Below are 21,012 nucleotides of genomic sequence, written 5' to 3' on the forward strand. Positions count from 1 at the left end.
TCAGTGATACGCTTGGGTAGTTTTCTTAGCCTTTAATTGAAGTGAGTGTGAGCCCTTAACAAAGAGCTCTCCCAAGTCTCCCTTAATAAGCGTTAACAAAAATAACTGAGCGACCGGGAGGGAAATAACCAGGGGCGGCAGTGGTGTCCCCTCTCCTCAAACGTGGGGTTCCTCCGGGCTCTCCTGGCGGCAGTGCCGGGGTCGGAACACAGGGCAGGACAGGGACACCCTCCGGCTCAGCACACGGGGTGCCGTGGGGGTGATCCAGCTGGTCCCACACCACGGCTGGGAAAAACATTTGGGATGAGCAGAGTCCAGGGGAGCTGGGCTGGTGGAGTGCTGCACTGGCAACCACCTTTGGCTCCTTTTTCTGGTCTGTTTTTCTCAGTTTGGAGCTTCTGCAGAGCAAGGGCAACATTTTGCAGTTTCCAGTGCTGTGCATCAGCACAGAGCTCTACTGTGGTGCAGATAGGGGAGTCAAAACCAAGCAGGCTCCAAATTCCCTGAGGCAGATGGACCCTTGGAGCTGCAGGTGCTCCCAAGCAGGCTGGGCCACTCCAGGCAGCCAAGCCCCTGGGCACGTAGTCACAAACTTCCCTCTGGGGTCACAAGACTCAGAAACTTTTTTGTTTCAAATGCAAACACGTTTTGACATAACCACTTGACTCTGGCGCTGGAGTTTCAAGGAAAAAGCCTGAGAGGCGTGAAAGAACCGCAGGCATCTCTCAGAACAGAACAAGGACTGTTTTGCAACGCTCTCGGAAGGTGAAGAAACGCCTCGGGAGGGCTGTGGACCAGCCCTGCAGGAGCCAGGTGACCTGCCCAACACTGCTCAAAGCCACAGCTGAGCCGGAGGGCGGCGACCCCCGCTGAGTGTCCCCTGGTCCCGGCTCTGTCCCCACCGTCCCTCCTCCCTGCTGCGCTGGGCTTCCCCGAGCTGCGGCTTCAGGACCGGCCTTTGCGTTATCTGTAACAGGAGACAAGAAAAACCACCCGGGTGTCCCACACGGGAGGAAGTCACAGGGGCCAAATTTAGCCCTGCACGCTGCAGCCAGGGCGCCTCAGCTGCTTCTTCCCACTCCCAGTGCTGCCGAAGCCTCGGATGCTCAGCGGGGATCCAGGCCTGAGCAAAGAGGATTGACCAGAGCTGGGGGAAAATAAAAAATAAAGTGCTGTAAGCCTGTTCTCATCTCCCGAGTGCCAGGGAAGGCGAGGGGAGGTCAGGATTAAAACCCCCCTCCTGTGACAGTGTTAAACCTGCCACACTCAGGTGTCAAAGAAATGCTGGGTGTCCCTCAGATGCCACCTGAGGCAGGGCACAGATGTCCCCTGCATCCCTCCCTGCCCTGGGAGCACCAGGGAGGTGCACGGAGCCGTCCCTGGGCCCCGTCCTGCTGCCTGTCAGGGACGTGCTTGATGTATGTAAACACATAATTAACGGTACGTATGCATTTAATTGCTGGTGGCTACGATTTGCATGCATGTGCTGCACCGAAGATGCCTCAGGTACGGGCGAATCCACTCAGCCGGACCGGTGGAGGTGTGCGGGGCTGCGCAGGGTCACCGCATCGCCCGAGACCCCGCGGGCGGCAGGGCCGGGGGACACGGCCCGGCCCGGGGGAGGCTGCTGGGGCCCCGGGCTGCGGGACGGTGACGGGCCCGGCCCTCCTGGAGCCCGGCCAGGCGGGGTGCGAAACAGGGCCGGCCCGGGGAGGCGGCAGCAGCCCTGGAGGGATGAGGGTGAGCCCGGGTGGGCTGAGGGCGAGCCCGACTGTGCCAAGGCGGTGGCAGCGCCGGGCGACCCCCGGGGCGACCTCGAGTTCACACCCCCCCTCTCCGCCTCCGGCGCTGCCGCCCGCCCGCACCCGCGGGCGAAGCCGCCCCCCGCCGCCCCCGCGGCTCCCTCCCTCCCTCCCGGCGCGGCAGGCGGGGGCGGCGGGCGGGCGGGGAGGGGAGAAGGGGCGGGCGGGCGGCTCGGCGGCCCCGGGGCCGGGCCGGGGCGGGCGGCGGCGGCGGCCCCGGACACCTCGGCCGCTCCTCCATCTTCTCTCGCCACAGCTCGGCTTCCCCAGCCCGGGACCGGCCCATTGCCAGCCCCGCGGGGGGGGCGGCCGGCCCGCCGCGCCGCCCCGGCCCCGCCGCCCGCGCCGCCGCCCCGCCGCGCCGCCCCGGGCCCGCCGCCCGCCCCGCGGCGAGGGGAGCGGCGGGGGCGGCGCCGCGGCCGCCCGGGCCATCGCCGCCCCGCCGGGGCGCCGCGCCGCCGCCTCCCCCCTCTGGGCCGCAGTGGTGCAGCCCGAGGTTAGCGGAAGCGGCCGCTCGGCGCTGCCATGTTGAGCCGCCGCCGCCGCCGCCGCTTTGTTGTCGGCTCCATGTAGCTGCGGCCCGGGGGAGGGAGCGACGGGGGGACCGCCCGCCGCAGCCGCCGCCGCCGCCGCCCGGGGCCGCGCCGCCCCCGCCATGGAGGCCAACTGGACCGCGTTCCTCTTTCAGGTGAGGCCCCGCGGCGGCGGCGCTGCCCGCGCCCCCCCTCTCTCCCTCCCTCCCTCACGGCCGCGGCCCCGCCGGTCCCCGCCGGGCCGGGCTGTCACTCAGCGCGGCCGCCCGGCCCCCGCCCGCCCCCGGCCCGGCCCGGCCCGGCCCGACCCGGCCCGCCGGGCAGCGCCTCACCGGCCCCGCGGCTCCGCTTCTCCCTCCTTCCCTCCTGCACTTTCTCCCTCCGCCGCCGCCCCGCAGCGCGCTCCCTTCCCGCTTTCATTGCAAACCACCGATATTCATATTTATATTTTATTTTCATTTTCCCACCGTAAAACATGAGATCGCGCTTTTTGGGTTTTTTTTTGTTGGTTTTTTTTTTATGTTTGCTTGTTTTTCTCTCCCCCCCCCGCCTAAAAAGAAAAACAACAACAACAGAAAAAAAAAAAAAAACAACCAAAAAAAAAAAAAAAAAGCAACCCCAAGCTTCCACCGGGCTCCAACAAAACCCCGATGGAACAAACGCCGTGTCTGGGAGAATAAATTAATCCCTCTTTAAACAGCCTGACTCAGGGCCGGCTGACGAGGGAGCTTGTTTTCTTTTAAAATAGGACGCGAGCGGGCCGGATTTCTGTAAAAACTGGCGAAATCCTAACGGGAATGGGGAGGAATAGGGACGGTGGAGCGTGCAACCCCTCCCTTTGCTAACTGAGTCACAATTTTCCCCCTTTCTGTCGGTGAAAGACTGACTTAAAAACACCGCTGTTTATGTAATTCCGAAGAAAATCCAATGTACCAGAAAAAAAAGTAAAAAAAAAAAATTCCTCGCCTGGCTTTTGTGAGGCTCGCGAGCCCTTTCACGCCAGATTGTTTTCTCCTGCTTTTTTTTTGAGCTGGAAAGCATAAAATGTGTGATTGCAGCAGCAGCAGCGGGGGGGGGGGTGGGGGGGGAAAGCGCCCAGCACATCACCTTTCTCAAGGTAAAATAATCCTCTTTGCACATTCCCGGTCGCGGCCGCTCGCTTTCTCACTGTCCTCCTCGGAATTAAACCCAAACCCAACCCGTGACACGAGTTTGAAAACCTGAGTTGAATGAATAAATCCGCCAAGAGCGAGCACCATTCCTTTAGAGAGGAAAAATTCGTCCCTTGCAAGTACCAAGGGATGAGTCACTCGCTCGGGTTCTCTGCCTCCGAAAACACGCCGGGAATGTTCCGGGGAGCCGGTACCGGGAGCTGGGCTCTGGGTTTTCCGCCTTTTCGTGATGGATGCGGGTGATGCCATCGAGTTTGGCTGAGGTCTGGTGAATTATTTCTCACTCTAGTGGGCAGTTGTGATTCGCACGTAGGAAACTTCACGCTAAGAAGTTAATCTCCTTAGTTGAGGGCCATCTCCCTCCGAGCCGGGGCTGGTTTAGTGCCTTGCTGCCTCCCAGCTGAGCGTTTTCCAGGGGAAATTTTTCCTAGGCTGGCAGGACTGTATTGCAGCAGGCTGAGAAATGCCAAGTAATGCTTTCAAGTACGTGTCCAGCTCCTCGCTGTTCCTCCGTGTTTTTTTGAAGGTGCTGAGTTTTGAAGTAGTGATGTCACACGCTGATTTAGGAGTCGGCTTTGCTGCTTTTAATTAAGGAGTCAGCAGTTCACTTTCTGAACGTGCGACTCGGAAGCATCTTCGTAAAACTGTGACGTGGAAATTTTCCTCTGATTTTTTTTCCCTCCCTAAATAATAAAGCTTTCAGAGCTCATAATAAATGCTGAATATTGTTTCTTGAGTGGTTTTGTTAAAATCAGTGATGTGGGGTGTGAGCATGCCAATGCACCCAGCAGAAAGCAGCACTGAGGTAGTCCTGATGTGACTTTCGTTTTTCTTCTTCCCATTCCCACAGCAGCACGTCAGCCCTGATCCAGCTGATTAGTTAAAACTAGTTAAAAAGCGTGGATTTAAAAGCCTCTCCCCAGTGTCAGTTAAATAACAAATGGAAGTGGCTGAATATTCACACTCGTTCTTCCTGGGGGGAGTGTTAAACCAAGTGTGTGTTCCAGCTGGGACAGGATTCCTAAGGGACAGCTTAATATGTGGAATATAAAGTTGTAATTTTTAGCCAAATGTTTTTAGAGGAGGGTTCAGCGTTTTAATTTTAGTCCTGTAGCAGTGGGCTGTGCGACTGTAAATCGCTCCTTCCAAATAAAGTTGTTTGATTGTTTTTAGGTGGCATTTTGATGAATTGTATCCCTTTCTAAAGAAACAGTCATGCTACTGAATAAGCAGTTCTTGTTTGGATCTTCTTAGTCCCCAAAATGCATAGTTTGAAAACCACTTTTAGTATCTGCTTGGGAAGTGAAAGTTGTATCTGTTAATGTGAGGAGGACTCATCCATCAGATGGAGTGTTCAAGATATGACTCATGCTAATTTGTTGCTCTCACATTAAGGCTGGAGTACAAAAATATTTTAGCCTCTGGCATTGGAAGTTCACAATGCCACATCCTACACTCCGGGTCACGAATTGCAGGGTTTTTTTGTTTACTGCCCCCCCAGGAGAGAAGGAATTAGTGACAGAACAAGGGGATTTTGCACGAGAGCCTGTCCCAGGCCATCAAAATATCCCCAGAATGTTGACGTGACGTTAATGCTGGGTCAAGTAAAACCATGGTTGGAGCCTGGATAACTGCGCCTGCCAGAGGCGTGCAGCAGGTGCTGGCTTCCCTTCTCCAACAGGGAGTTAAAAAAAAATGCTGCCTGATCCTTTTTTAAAAGGCTTTAACGGCCCTTGGAAACTGAGGAACACGGCTCGTGGCAGAGGGGCTGTGAGGAGCACGGCACTGCTAATAACGCCGGCTCCCTGGGAACCAAGATAAGCAGACTTACATAAGCAGCAGCTCCATAGCCTGTAGCTTTGTGGATATACATTGTTTTATGTCTGCTGTCTCCATCGGATCTGTAGGAATAAGTGCATCATTACCTTGAAGTGCTGACCATTCTTTGAGGCTTAAAAATATCCATAAACTGCCCAAGTTTGAACCTTGTCCAAAGGATTTGGGCTCTCCATTATCCGATCTGGTAGCTCTGCCTTTGAAATTGTATCTCTGGAACTATCATTAGGTGCTCTGCAGTGTCTTCTGGTGCAGTTTAACATTGTTTAACACTGGTTTGAAGTTGTAAAACATTTCAGATTTTTTTTAAAGTTAAAATCGTGTTGAAGTGCACAACTTGCTCAGTATTGTGCTGTCAGTGTGTATCATGCAGACTCTATTTTCATGCAATGCAGAAGTGTCAAAACCTTTTTAAAAATGTGGAAAATAAATAGTTTAAAAATCCACAATTGTCACTGAAGTCAGGGAAAAGTTTAATGGAGCTGCTGGAGCTTGTGCCATGCCCTGATTTAGCAGCGTCGCCTCCAGGAGAGTTCTGGATCCAGCTCTTCGGCAATCGCTCCCTAAAATAAACCAGCCCCTTGGGCTGTTGTTTGAGGTGGCTGCTGTGGCCAGGCAGGTGTGGCAATATCCAGCCTACCTGTTGCATCCCGAGCTTCAGCACAGATGGATCTAAAATGCAGATACTGATGGACAGCCTGGCCTGGCTCCTAATGATTTTGTCTCCTGTTAATGTCCAGAGTCCAGGCTTTCTCCTGGAAACTGTTTTCCTGTCAGATAGACTTGGAGTGTTCAGGAGCTTGTATTCCTTCCCACGTGGGTTAGTGTTGGTATCCACCCATGGCTTTTATCCAAAGATCACCAGCATCATGCTCCCAAAAAGTGAGATTGGAGTGATGCAGGGCTTGTGTGGGGCAGGAGCTGCCCTGCAGCAAGGGAGAGATGCTCTGGGGGGGGGCTGTAGTCCGTGCTGCGATCCAGACAGGCAAAGCATCCAGGGTACAACTAGGAAAAAGGCCCAAAGTGAGCTTCTAGAAATACTGGCTTGTCCAAAGGACGCGTTGAAATGGATTCCCAAGGGAAGAGCATTAGCCTGAGTGCACTTCCTAGCACTGTCATCCCCAACAGATGTAAAAGTAGATAGGTCGGGGTTGTGCACCAGCACAGTGTTTTATTCAGCTCTCGCAGCTTTGAGTCATGTTATTTTGTGAGGAAAACCCTAGGAAAGGAGTCCTGGAAGGCTGCAGTACTGATCTAATGGGAATACAAGTTTCCCCAAACTCAACTTCAGGCCTGGCACGCTGCGTTAATAACGAGCCTGATTTAAAACTGGTCTGATGAGACCGAGGCACATCTTGAATACAGATGCACTTAAACTGGCTTAAGGTGCTGGAGTGATTTATTTTAATGCTCCATTAGGCTGAATTGGTCTGTGTGGTTTCTAAACCACATTAAAATTGTATCTGCCAGGGTTTTGTCCCAGTCTGACTGGATGAGTTTTAATAACAGTGTTTCTGCCTTAGAATAACCACGCGTGGTGCAGCACAGCCCGTGGCAGGCAGGCTGCAGCTCAGCTGAGCGCTGCTGGTTGCAGGCCCCCCCTTCCCTTCCCTGTAGCTTCTGCCACTGATTCTGTAGTGCAAAGTTAGTTGGTATTGGCTGCTTTCAAACAGCTTTCAGGGTTTATTCCAAACACCCCCGAACTGTGTTCTCCAGCATCTCTAGACGTCTCCCAGTGTGTATCGATCAGCTTCTCTTCCCAGCACAAAGTAGCTGCTGACAAAGAGAAAAAGGCCATGCCGCTATTCTTGTTAGTTCCAGATGCAGAGAGCACAGTGGTCAGTGGATAAATGCATCAGGAACCTGCTAAATATAGAGATGTGGCTTTAGACAGCTCCTGATTCCAGTTGCTTTGGTTTCAGTGCTGGCACAGGGGTATGAACACACTGTTTAAATAAGACGCCTTATCACATCCTGGCTCTCTGTGGCTGCTGTTCAATTCACTAAGCTCAGCTTAAAGGTGAGGCATTATTTTGCAACTCCTGTCAGCACCTTCATCCTCTCCAGAGATAGTCCTGAGATGCCATCTGATACGATCATTAGCAAAATGAGTTATCTGTTATGTAAAGATGAAATGCTGTTACTAAAAGATCTGACAAGCACCTAGTCTTCCATGAAAAGTTGCCCTCCAGAAACTTAATAATTCTTTGATTGTTGCACTGTGTCCTACACTTACCACAGGACCTGCACAGCCAGGGCATTTACAGCGTGAGCGGGTTATCTTGTCCAAAACCAGCGTTATGTAACCTTCTCCTGTTGTTCCTTCCATGGCTTTTGGTCTAGAATGTGCTTCCCTGTCGTTTGTAAATGTTCTCACCAGGCCAGAGTGAGCACCCATCCAGAGAATTTAAGTGTGAATGTTTGGTTTTAGGCACACGAAGCCTCCCATCACCAACAGCAGGCAGCACAGAACAGTTTGTTGCCTCTCCTGAGCTCTGCTGTTGAGCCGCCCGATCAGAAGCCGATTCTGCCCTTACCAATAACGCAGAAACCTCAGCCTGCACCAGAAACATTAAAGGATGCTATTGTTGGGATTAAAAAGGAAAAACCTAAAACCTCCTTTGTGTGCACTTACTGCAGCAAAGCTTTCAGGGACAGCTACCATTTGAGGCGTCACGAGTCCTGCCACACAGGGATAAAGTTAGTGTCACGGCCAAAGAAAACTCCCACCACAATGGTGCCCCTTATCTCGACCATCGCTGGTGACAACAGCCGGAGTTCACTGGTTTCGACTATCGCAGGCATCCTGTCCACAGTCACTACGTCTTCCTCTGCCACCAACCCCAGCAGCAGCGCTGGTGCCACGGCGATGGCAGTGACGCAGACGGTGAAGAAGCCCAGCAAGCCCGTGAAGAAGAACCATGCTTGTGAGATGTGTGGAAAGGCCTTCAGGGACGTCTACCACCTCAACCGGCACAAGCTGTCCCACTCCGATGAGAAACCCTTCGAATGTCCCATTTGCAATCAGCGCTTCAAGAGAAAGGATCGCATGACCTACCACGTGAGGTCTCACGAAGGTGGCATCACGAAACCCTACACCTGTGGTGTTTGTGGAAAAGGCTTCTCAAGGTACCATGAGATAAATCCCAGGCATGCTCCACTACTGGCTTTTCTTGAGCAAGGAGAGGGTTAAGCTATCATAGTGAGGGGCTGGGAGAACCAAACCTCTGAGGAGTTTGGTGAGGAGATGAGGAGCCTTGTCTGCCTTTAGGGTGAGGGAATCTCCATTTGAGCAAGGTCAGCAGTGGCCAGAAGTGGTCCCTTTTTTACGAGAGTTGTTTGAAATGGTTTCTTGACCTCATCCAGGTCCCGTAAGACACAGGTCTGTGTCACTGGGGCTGTGCACAGAGCCCCTTTACCAGCCTTTGCTGTGGTCTGTGTCCGAATGCAGCAGGGCAGGTAAACTGTCACCTGATCTTACAGCAGGGTGGAGAGCACTGACAGAGCACTGGGGGGCTTGCATTGCTGCCGGCTCTGTTTGTACCTGTGCTTGCAACAGAGAAAACTTCAACCTTTAGAGCTGTTGCGCTCTCACCTTTACACAAGGTGTGACCAAACGTGCCATTTTCAGGTGTGTGAGAACAGAGTTAAGTTTTAAACTGCAGGTTGGTTTTAAGCTGTGAGGTGTTGCAGGTGAAGCTCGTGGTAGGTGAGGGGAAGGGATTTATCCTGGCTGTCAGAGGGATGGGGGCTGCAGGGAGTGACCAGTGCGGTGTCAGCACTGCTAACCAAGGTGTCCTGACTTTGTGTTTGTAACTGTGTGCACTTTTCTCCTGTTCCTCTCTTTCTTGCAGGCCTGATCATTTAAGCTGTCACGTTAAACATGTTCACTCAACAGAGAGACCCTTCAAATGCCAAGTAAGGGCTAAAATGGTTTATTAAGAACAATACCTTATTGTGTCAGTACAACTCAGGTGAATATTTCCAGAACCATATTTGCTCCTGGATTTTTGAAAAGCAAGTTTAGGAATAAAGCCACATCCTCTACCTCACCACAGTGCTGGAGTTACGGTGGAACTTTAAAAAGATGCTGTGGCTGCTTTTTTAGGAAGATTAGAGGGTTTTTGTTTTCTTGGAGAACAGCGTAGTTGCTCTGTTTTACCATATGCTTAACTTAGTAGTAGGATTGTAGCAGCATCCTCAGCTCAGTGCTCATTTCTGGGGTAGTGTGTGCAGTGTGTTTCTCAGCATGTTCAAATCAAATCTCTTTCTCAGCACATCTATTTAAAATGGGTGGGAATGGTTGATTCTGGATCTGTTATTTTGCTGGAAGGGGAAAGAAAGTTGTCATAAGTTGATGACTGAGTCTAGGAAAAATAATTTGATTGCCCTTGAACAATTAACTGTTTTGCTTGGAATATCCATGCTTATTCCAACCTGTGTTTTAGTGACTCATCTTATTAAATAAAAGCCTTGGGTAAAAAGAATAGCGTTAGGAAAAGGTTTTGTTTCCTTGTTCTGGATGGGAACAGAAGTACTTGAGCAGTGTAAGGTACCAAGTTCATATTTGTACAGTAAAATTATATTAGAAACCAACTTTGCCTGTTGTAGGCATTTTTTATAAGCTCCCTCTTGCATTGGTGGGTAAGGCAACCCACTATTTTTAGAAAGTTCAAATAGTACAGAGTATGATTTTTGTCCTGATTGCCTCAGAAATGAGTTCCATTCTCAGTCTCTGCTGAGCAGTTTGATTTTGGTTTCTCTATAAATACGGGTAAAACTTAATGTTGTCGATGCACTTAGGATACCGTTAGGACCTGCAAGGTAACATGGGCTCCCCGTGGGCCTGTAGGTGATGCTGTACTGCTCTGTCTGCACCTCAAGTGTAACTGTTGTCCTTCACCTAGACGTGCACTGCTGCCTTTGCCACCAAAGACAGACTGCGGACACACATGGTGCGCCATGAAGGAAAGGTATCGTGTAATATCTGTGGTAAACTTCTGAGTGCAGCATATATCACCAGCCACTTAAAGACACACGGGCAGAGCCAAAGTATCAACTGTAATACCTGTAAACAAGGCATCAATAAAAGTAGGTGAACGTTTTACAAACATTTCTAATAACAGTGTGTTTGCGAAGGGAATTGCCTTTGATGACATTAAAATTCAGCTATGTGTCTGTCAGTTTGGGTGGTCACACCTCTTAAAAGTAGATATTTAGTAACAGAATCTGCTTCAGCTGAAGAATTGGCATGTGTGGAGTTGGTTTGCTGCTACACTGTGCTCTTATCCCTTAGGAATGCCCTGCAGTTCATGACAGTGACCAATCTCTTGAAGAAAAGAGCTCCAAAATTTTCTCACCTTTTAAGTTTAGTACTACTTCCTGAACTGTGCAGGCCTAAAAGTCCAACAGATAGTTTGGAGATTTTAGACTATTTAAGAGCTGCTAAGACCTGCCAGGTTTCAGGTCTGAAGCCTCATCTAAAGCTCATCAAAATTAGGAGAAAGATTTCTCTGCTTTCTCTGAGTTTTGACCCTGGGGCTCAGTGTTTCCTCCCTCAGGCTGTAGCTGACAAGAAAAGGATTTAAATCCAGCCCTGATATGTTTTGGGCATCGATGGCATCTGACTGGTGTTGTGCAGGAGGTCAGATGAGATGTTTGTAATAGCTCCTTCTAGCCTTAAACTCTGTGGAAGTGCTGCGGTCTGGGCCTGGGAGTGCCTAGCAAGCAAATGAAGACTTGACTTACAAATTTTCCCTATTAAAATACCTGTAACTTAAGTTAACCCACATGGTTAGTAATATAAAACGGGTTTTCAGAGGAATCAAGAGGCAGAAGTAAGGAATGTCTTTGGAAACTGTGTCCTTAAAGCCTTTTAAACTGTATTAATTTACAACATCTTTGCAGTTCCTGTTACTCCTGGATAATCTGAAGGTACTGGGAATGTCTGAAATGCCTGATTGTTGAGCTTAGTAGGAAATTTGGATGTGAAGTATTTTTCAAGGTATAAAGTTACAACTCTGGCTTCCCAAGCCAGTTTGGTGGTGCTAAGCCAGTTCACATGAGGAGGCATTTAGAGCAGTTGTTAGACGTGGAAATGATGAGCTGTGCTGTGGCCAGAGAGTAGTGACAGGCTGTTCTGTGATGTAAAGGTAAACTGAAATTTTTAAGTCATACTTGCAATAAGAAGTAAAAAAGCTTTTCTATTTTTCATTTTTAAGCTGGAGCTAAAGTTTAGAAAAAGTGGAATCAGCTTGAGTTCTAGAGGACTCATTGGAGTTTTTAATTTCATTCTTCCTAAATACAAATACATTTTTGGCAGTTAAAGTAGATGTTCTTGACTTACATTTGGGTTTTTTGCTCTTGGAAAAGTAGTTTTATAAAGCACAGAATTAATGATATTGTTTTAAACACCTCTGATTTCGTTCTTGGAATACTGTGAGATTCCACATGCTCTTTGTAGAAGTTGCCTTTGTTATCTCAGCAGAAAGCAGAGTAACTTTTCAAGGTGAATTTGTGTTCTTACTTGATTGGCATAGCATGCATGAGTGAAGAGACCAGCAACCAGAAACAGCAACAGCAGCAGCAGCAACAGCAACAACAACAACAGCAGCAGCAGCAGCAGCAGCAGCAACAACAACAGCAACAACAGCAGCAGCAGCAGCAACAGCAGCAGCAGCAGCAACACGTAACAAGTTGGCCTGGAAAGCAGGTAGAGACCCTGAGATTGTGGGAAGAGGCCGTCAAAGCGAGGAAGAAAGGTAAAACAAACCAATATTGACGCGTTTGGGTTTGTGAGGTAGCGGAGTTTACAGTCATTTGGGGAGTTTAAGGTGTCAGGAGGGATGTCTTACATGACAGTTTCATTCTTAGAAGTCACAGCTAAGAAAGAACAGGAGGAAACAGGCCCCAGATCAGGCTGTTAAATGACTTGCTCATGACTTGCTCCCTTGGTCTCTGTGCTTGCCTGTGTCCTTGGAGCCATCAGTTACAGAGGGGAGCTTGTGTCTGCCCCAGGGCAGGAGTGTGGGCTTTGACTTGCATGTGGCTTTTAGCTGTGTTGGTGCATATTTGCCCTTGTTCACTTGTGTGCCCACACATACACACACCCCCTGTCCTTGCATCAGCACCAGTGTGCACCTGTGTGCTTTCTGTGTCCTGTTCATCTTCTCTCTCCCAATTTATTCCATCTGCTCTATCATCATATAACTGTCTTTGTATAGTTTTCTAGACTTCAGATAAGTTTCTTTCTCTGTTGCTTTTTTTTTATTACAAAATGAGCTAATCAGTGATCCTTTTCTCATCAGTGCTGGCTCACTGCTCACCTCTACCTGTGCTGCTGTAATTGAAGTGGAATTGCTGTTGTTGGTCATTGTGTCAGTTTGTAGAGAACAGATTGCTTCCGTTCAGTGGTTTTAGGATATAGTTGTTTAAACTCTTCCGTTTCTGCTGCTTATTTGTTTCACAACAGTTTGATTACTAATGCCCATCATGTGACCTCATGGATTACATGTTTTAGAAGTTCTTAGTGACCACTGCTTATTGTTTTTCACTGGCTGTTTTTAGGAATGTTTTTGACTCACCTTATTTTTTTCTCTTCTCCTAACCTTCCTTTCAGTTCCTTCAATCTGTTTTTGTTTTCTAGGTTCTTGTTTGTGTTTTAGGCTGCTTGCTTCCTTTCCCCTTGTTATGCCAGTAATTGAATTCTGTGATCAGACAGTACAGAAACAGCTTATTCATGTTAAAATGTAGTGATAATAGAAACATTACACATAATCAGGCCACTAAATAGATAAAGGAAATGGTGTCAGATTTAGGAAATCACTGAGAATTTTTTTCTGCTTGTTCTTCCCTGTGTCTTGTTTCTTTTTCCTTTCTTATTAGGAATGTTGACTATGCTTTAACTTAATAGTGGTTTGGGGCAGGATGGGGAGTGAGGGAGGGGGGTGGGTAGCAGTGGCGTCAGACTGGTGCTTTTAGCTTAACTGAACTGGGGAAGGAGCATGGGTGGGATGTGTCTTTGGGTGTGACTGTGCTTGAAGGTGAAGTTAGACCAGTCAGTGCCGTGCCTGAGCTGCTCTTTCCATGCTGGTTCTCCTGTGCTAGTTCCACTTGTGGTGGCTTTACAACACTAGATGGGATTTTCTTTTAGTCTAGTACAATTTATTTTCACAATTTTTATTTTTTTTTTTTACTCTTTCCCTTCCTCTCCACCCCTCCTAGCTATGGACTTTGAAGAACCAACAGTAACCCTTGAATGGGGCTAATGTTGCTTTCAAAGTTACATTTGCATTGCCCCAGTGGCAAAGTGGACTCTTTGCTCCTGGCTTACCTCTGACACGTGGGTGTAACTGAGCTTGGGGTCCTGCCCTGCAGTTGTGGAATCAGACACGGCTTAGTAACGTTGCTGTAGAGTGTATTTTCCCCGGTTTCTTTAGCAGCCAGCCCTGCCCTGTTCCCTGTTTCCGGAGCCTCCCGGTGTGGGTAGCCGGCAGGTGGTGCTGATGGATGTGGAGTGATTCCCGTCCCCCCCGCGTCCCCCCGGCCGGCCCCGCTCCCCAGCCCCGGCCTCCTGGGTCTCCCTTGCTCTGCACTTCAGTCCTGCTTGCTGCAAACCCATCCCAAAACCCCCCAAACCAACATGGTGTGGAGCTGTAGCTTATGTGAAAGCTGAGGAGCTGATGGGGGTTGAGGGATGTGCTGCTGGGGTAGCTTTGAAGTAGAGGTACTGTGAGCAGTGGAGCAGTTTAGTAGCAATAATTAAGACTGAAATAAGCAGGTAAATATTGAAACGAGCTTTGCTTATCAGTCCCTAATAATGACTTTTTAAAACCTTCACAGAATGTCAGTTCACCTTTGAGAAGGCTATAGAGTACGTACCATTCGGTATGTACACTCTCTCCTCTATTTCTACTGTTCCTCTTGGGGAGGATTTTTTTGATTGTACAATACTGTTTTTATGAACATGGAAACCCTCTTGCTAAGAAAACCTCACTTGACTTCTCAGGAAAAAATACTGAGTTGAAATGGCCTGCATGAGAGTTTGTATTTCCTGTAGGCTATAGAATGTTAACAGTTTTAACTTACTAATAATACCTAAAGAAAATTATTCCAGAATTTGTACCTGTTCTTGTTTGGTTTTTGGGTTTTTTGTTTTGTTTTGTTTTGTTTAAATCTTGTCCATGGTTTTTTTATGTGTTAAAAACTTTTTGTCTTTTTTATGTCTCATTTTTAGAAGCTGCTAACTTGTGCCAAACCTCCACTGCTGCTACTACGCCTGTGACTCTTACTACTCCATTCAATATAACGTCCTCTGTGGCTTCTGGGACTATCACAAACCCAGTCACAGTGGCAGCTGCAATGAGCATGAGAAGTCCAGTAAATGTATCAAGTGCAGTTAATATATCCAGTCCGATGAACTTAGGGCATCCTGTAACTATAACCAGTCCTCTGTCCATGACCTCTCCATTAACGCTCACCACCCCGGTGAACCTGCCCACCCCGGTAACCGCTCCAGTGAACATAGCGCACCCCGTCACCATCACGTCCCCCATGAACCTGCCCACCCCCATGACGCTGGCTGGTCCCCTCAACATAGCCATGAGACCAGTGGAGAGCATGCCTTTCCTGCCCCAGGCCTTGCCCACCTCTCCTCCCTGGTAAACAAGTTCTAAACAGTATTAAAAAGGATTAAAATGGAATCCTTACCAGCAGTTCTTTTTTGGGTTTTGTTTGGTTGGGGTTTTTTTTTTTTGTTTTGTTTTGTTTTGTTCTTTTGGGTTTTTTGTTTTGTTTTGTTTTAGTTAATAATAAATTCAGACTAAGACACTGGGGCAACACCATCAGAGACCACAATAGCATCTTCCCCTTGATTTGGCTCACATGGTTCAGGCTTGAGTTTCACTGGAGCACTTCGTTTAAATTAAGTTTTACCTTGTAGCTGACTGATGCTGAATTAGAACAGATTTATTTGCCAGAGTTTTAAAAAAAAAAAAAAAAGAAAAAAAAAAGAAAAAAAAAGGTAATTAAAAAAAACAGTTTTATGTTTTATCCCCTCAAATTATAACTTAGAAAATTATTTTAATCTGAACACTAGCAAAGACCCCTCTGTATCTGTGACAGGGTGGATGGATCATTTTAACCTGCCAGGCAAGTCCACTGTTTCTGAGCTAGTGTAGAACCTTTGTCTGTGTTGATGTTTTTTTTTTTTTTATTTTTTTTAATGAGTAAATGCATTACAATGTTGTCATTTAAAAAAAAATGCATTTTTGGAGAAAATATGCATTTTACCTTTGGGAATATGGTAATTTCAGGCAGCATTCCCTATGGGAAAGGTGATACCAGCTCTGATATGCAAAGCATATGATAACTTATCATTCTAACTTCAACATATAATAGGGATTGTGACCTGATATTTGGAGATGTAAATATTACCCAACATATTACCCTAAGGGAATAGAGCATTGTAGTCAACATTTTTTAAAAAAAACCTGTTATTGTTTGGTGAGAAACAGCCATGGCTGACAGAAGAGGAGTCAAAATGTATGTAAACATGGTCTCTGAACAGTCAGACCCCCATGGGACTCTTATCTAGGAGCAAAAGGAGTGCTTGGAAACTTAAGGAAAATTGCTTTAAGCTGGAAGATTCTGGAGGCCCTGGGTGTGATTTTTATGCCCTCTGCCTCCCAATCAGAGCCTGCTGGTGTTTCAGCAGGGGACAGACGTGTTAGTTGTTCACTAGAAGTTTTGTCTTATATTAAATTGTATACAGTTTTTATTCTAACCACTAACTAGGTAGGATGCCCCTCCAGGACAAGCAGAGAGCGTCTTTTAATTTCTCCCCTATTTCTTAATCAAGTGTTGTGCAAATCTGTTCAACTTTGTAAATATTTGCAAACATCATCATTTTTACGTTATTCTTCTATTGTGTTAACACATTTCTATCAATTTGTGGGAGTTCTGGGGTGCTGAGCTGTCCAGCCCAGAACTGCTCATAAATGGTCACACATGTTTAAGCTACATGTGCTTTTTTTTCTTAACCTGTTTATCTGTACATAAAGTAGAAAGCAAAGTCTAGGGAAACAGATATACTTTTTAGACTATCATGTCACATATTCACATTTTTAAAACTTTGTTTAAAAAAAAACAAACCACCCTAAACCCAAGACTCTACATTAAATAAAAAAAAAAAGAGGAAAAAAAAAAAAAGAAATTACAGTTGAGATGTTTTTATCTTTATGAAGTTGAGAGCTCTGGAGATTAGCGTGTGCATTTTCACAGAGTGCTAGCAGGACTGACCAGTCACACTGGACTGCTTCCGTTCCTCCCCGGCCGTGTCCGTGCGAGCAGTGATTGCCAGGCTGCTGGCTCAGGTGACAGGTATCTGTATCCTTACGTGAAACTGTTCTAGGGGCTTGGACTACATAGTAAAACAAAAACAAACAAAAAAAAAATAGAGCTTAGTGTAAAATAATTTTATAAATGATCTTTTGTACTTTAGGACATCAAATTGTACAACTTTTGTATATATAAAAGCTTAGGAACTTTCTGTTTAGCAGAAAGGAAACACATTCCTACACTTTTAATGTATATGTTTGTTATAATGTCCATGTAAACATATGCCCTATGTTTGTGCCTTTTAATTAGTTTGTCTCAATAAACAAAAATGTAGAGAAGAATATGTAGCTATGACTTTGTTACCACTGTTCTCACTCCAGGTGTGTAGAGGTCTTTGTTCTGGCCCTGTGTAGAGCCCGGCGTGCATGGCCGGCCCGCCAGCGCATGTCCCCAGCCCCGCTCCCCCGGCCCCGCTGCCACCACCACCACCACACCGTCCTGCATGTTGGGACCTGTAGTTCCCCAGCCATCTCTGTCACCCCTGGCCACCACACCACCTTGCACCAGTTTCCCAAAGTAGGTATAGCCTTCTGGGTCTGGGTAACCACAGTGATGACCCTTAGATGAAATTTGGGTATCCCTGAGCTTAAAAAAAAAAAAAAAGAAAAAAGAGAACAAAAGCATTAAAAGCCAGTATGAAAATGTGTACTAGAAGTGGTTATCTATGAATTACTTACAATAAACAGGTGTGAGACTTAATTGTATGTTGTCAATTACTGCAGTATTGACAGTGGGTCCCTTGTACAGCCAGCTGTTATTTTTATCCCAGCAGTGTAGCAGTAGAATAAACACCGGCAAGGAAATTTTTCACCGTGACAGAGGCTTCCCAAACCACTAACCACGGTGCTCTTAGCGTGGCGTAGGAAAAGGGCTGTTTCCTTTTTATTTTATGTTGGTTCTGCTCGACTGTACCTGGTTTATGTCCACAAAGCTGCATTAGCTAATTGTCGACCTGTTTCATTTGTACTTGGGTAAACATTTGCTTTGTACCGTGTATTAATGGGTCCGAGGTGTGCTCCTCCGCTGTCTCAGTGCGGACATTGACTTCGCTCTGTAACGCCATCCTTCCAAATACATTAAGCTGTTTTTCTGACAAACAAAAGCTACCTGGTCAAGTGGTTTATACGACGTGCATGCTCCCTGCTAATCGATGTCCGTGCCGGTGCCGGCGCGGCCGGGGATCCGCTGGCACCTCACAGCGCCGCCGAGTTAAGGCTCTAAGAAAATGGTGGATGTGAAGAACAGATGCTCCTGTTACACCGAGTTAGTTTCTATGCAGCTGATGCGCTTAGCCTAGTTTATTTCATGGAAACTTTTAAGCTGGATCAAATCCAACATCCAGGGAAGCCTATTGCTGCCGCTGGTTCGAGTGGGGTTTATATCGAGCCCATTCAGGTCTCCGATTGCAAGGAGTTCAATAGGGGGTTTATTTTTTTTCCTTCTGAAGTTTCCGTAAGCATTCAGCGTGAGGTGAATGGCTTAGCACCGGCTGAGAGTTTGAAAGTTGAATTTTGCCTTGGAAGGATATGTGCCGTGGAAAGTCAGAGCAGTCAGATGGAGGGCACGGGAAGGCGTCCTCCGGGCAAGGAGAGCCGCGGGGAAGCGGCCACGAGGATGTAAGTATTCCAGCACAGCCACCCACGCTGCCAGAAATGGTGCACACGGTATAAAGGGGCAGTTCTTCTCTTTATTTGGAACACCCCAGCACTTCAGAGAGTGTTGGGGGTGAAGGGAAATTTGGGATTCAACCTTTTTTCAAAGAGTTACACCTGAGTATTGTAAATTGGGAAGGTTCTGTTCACTCAAGATGGATCAGAGAGAAACACGTTTTAGTCTCAGTATACAAGTTTAATTCTATTAGCCCTTGTTCACAAATAAAACATTTTTTTTCCCCTCTTACAACATTTTTTTTCCTTAGAGAGGCGGAAGAAAGAAGTATTTAATGTGTTTGCATTTGTCCACAAGAGGTTTAAAGAAAACCACCCAGACCCCAGTAAGCTGTTGAGCTGCAGCAATCCCAGGTTACATAAAGGGGCCGGGGCTGCCGAGGATTAGCCGGGGCATTCCGGGTGCTGATAAGCCTCCCGAGTTCTGCTCGCTCTTCCCTCACTTTTATTTTACAAACAGCCACTCTGAGCGTATCCTGAAAACTGCCTGGGGTTCATTTTCAAGGCTGTCGGGGTTAGATTCCCACCAAAGAGAGAAAATTGGAATTTAAAGGACCCTTCAGGTTTTTAAAGCATTGAGCACTGTGGTAGTTTTTATCTCAGGGTCCATGTACAGGAGCTGAGTTTTTGAGAAATGAATGAGTTTCTCACTGCTGGGCCCTTCCAAAAACTCCTGCCCTGCTTCACTGGTAGCTTAGTTTATCCATCTCAAAAATAGATTTAACAGTATTTTCAAAAGGCAGCTATTAAAAGCACTTCAAGTTTTTAAATGCCATTGAGGTTTCAGTGCTTAAGTGGACCTTTTAACCAGTGCTTTTTAGGAGAAAAAGTGTAAAAATAAATCTCTTTGTCTGTCAGAGAATAAAATAAATTAAACCTGATCCCCTTCTACGTATTTGTATAATTCAGCATGTTTATATTTCTTGCTTATCTTTGGATTGTTCGCTCACAGCTCCCAGCGCAGCAGCCAAGGGATGTCAGAGGAACTACGTGCTAATTTTTATGTCAAGAATAGCTTTCACCTTTAAAGGCACACAGCTCAGTGGCTGTTTTCTAATTACAAAAGGAATGCCAAAGCTTCTCCCACGAATCCATTTTACAGCTGTGTTCAGATTGGACTGTCAGCCCCTGGTTAAAATTGAGTGCTGAGGTCCTGACCTAGAAACAAACCTTTTTTGGTATTGGTTTGGAAAGAGTATTTCAGTGCTGGAGGAGCTGAGCTAGGCTGTCCAGCCAGCTCCCTCCACACGCCTGGCCACAGCCTCACACCGTTTCATCAGACTCTGCATCACCCTGAAGCCAAAATCAGGACCACTGGGCAAGCCAGGCTTATGATTCTTAATAATAGATTTTTTTTGTTGTTGTTCTTCAGGTTTCTGGGCTGGTCTAGTGGAATGTTTCCCTGCTCTTGGTGGGGGCTTAGAATGAGATGAGCTTTGAGGTTCCCTTCCAGCCCAAACCATTCCATGTTTCTATGATTTTTAAAAGTCCCAGCTTTTCCTTTAGGGAAGCATCAGGGCTTTTTAGAAACCAGACGTTTGGCATCTGCAGTCACTGGTTGTGTCAGAGCACAGACGTGTGCTTTCCTTGCAGAGCATTTACAATCACTGCCTCTCAAACCAACCCATTTAGTAAAAAATAGGGCATTTTCAGGATGCGTGAAACATTTTGTTTTCCAGAGAAGTCAGAAATATTCCATTCACCTTTTCACTCAGTTGTTCTCACCAGCTGTCACGACAAAACCATTTCTGTTCTGTGTTTTCTGTCCAAGGTTTGTTTTCCAGGGAATTACCAGTTTTGTTGGAATTGGCTGAATTAAATTCACTATTTTAATTCTTCATAGTTGTGTATTTCTATGCCCATTTCTTTTTACTTCCTAGCATCATTAGCAGCTAAGACCCATATCAAAGGGATGTAAAATTGCCTGTTTTCCCTGAAACAAGCCTGGATTAGGAGGAGATTGCAGCCACCAAAGCTCACTGCAAGGCGCTGTGCCTCAGAAGAGTCTGATCTGCGCTAACCTGGGGAAGAGAACGATGTGGCACATGTTTGGTACGGCTGAAAATCTAAGGTTTGCCTCCAGTATTTCCACTCTTGCTCTGTTCCCTGTCAGAGCCTTCCAGATCTTTACCCAGGATCACTCAGCTCCCAGACACAGATGAAATGATGGAATGGGACAAATCTCAGCACGAAGAGCTGTGCTGTGAGAGCTCTGGACCATCCCACACATGTGCTCAGGCTCCAGCACCCACAGCTGTGCACCTGAGCAGTCTCTGGCTGTGGCAGGGTGCTGGGGGAGGCCGTGGTGCCCAGAGGTGTGGAGTTCTTCCCGCAGTATGTCTGGAAGGTTTGGAGAGCCACGAAGGAAGTGGAGGCTCTGACCTGCTGCCGTTCGCGGTCTCTGGTCTCTGTGGAACGGGAAGTGTTTGCCCTGTGTAAACGGGCTCCTGTAATTTGTAAGACGAGATTGCTTCCCGTCCTGAGCTGTCAGCCAGAGCGTGCTGTACGGGGACGGCTGTTTTCTGTCTGCTCCAAGTGATGCTTGGTTGTAACCCGTCTGGGATGTTCAGCTGTGGGGCAGCAGTGCTGTCTCCTCTTCCTTACC

At 47.5% G+C, this 21,012-nt stretch overlaps 1 protein-coding gene across 2 annotated transcripts; it reads left to right on the top strand.

The window, feature by feature from the left end:
• The first annotated feature begins 2,246 nt into the window (after window positions 1-2,246).
• Window positions 2,247-17,842, top strand: VEZF1 (vascular endothelial zinc finger 1). Of its 2 annotated transcripts, XM_069033561.1 has the most exons (7): window positions 2,248-2,490; window positions 7,775-8,472; window positions 9,198-9,261; window positions 10,251-10,434; window positions 11,883-12,104; window positions 14,185-14,229; window positions 14,579-17,842. In XM_069033561.1, exons 1-7 carry the CDS (start codon window positions 2,458-2,460, stop codon window positions 15,004-15,006), a joined length of 1,674 nt encoding a protein of 557 aa, XP_068889662.1. In that variant the 5' UTR covers window positions 2,248-2,457; the 3' UTR covers window positions 15,007-17,842. The 2 variants fall into 2 exon arrangements, with proteins under 2 accessions (XP_068889663.1, XP_068889662.1); XM_069033562.1 differs by lacking the exon at window positions 14,185-14,229 and having other exon boundaries at window positions 2,247-2,490.
• The last annotated feature ends 3,170 nt before the right edge of the window (window positions 17,843-21,012 follow it).

This window comes from Aphelocoma coerulescens, chromosome 19, assembly GCF_041296385.1.
Source record: "Aphelocoma coerulescens isolate FSJ_1873_10779 chromosome 19, UR_Acoe_1.0, whole genome shotgun sequence".
Lineage (NCBI taxonomy): Eukaryota > Metazoa > Chordata > Aves > Passeriformes > Corvidae > Aphelocoma > Aphelocoma coerulescens.

Coding starts and splice junctions, on each gene's coding strand:
- VEZF1 (XM_069033561.1), top strand. CDS start 2,458: ATGGAGGCCAACTGGACCGCGTTCCTCTTTCAG. Junction 9,262..10,250: donor AGAGACCCTTCAAATGCCAA/GTAAGGGCTAAA, acceptor TCCTTCACCTAG/ACGTGCACTGCTGCCTTTGC. Junction 12,105..14,184: donor CGTCAAAGCGAGGAAGAAAG/GTAAAACAAACC, acceptor AAACCTTCACAG/AATGTCAGTTCACCTTTGAG.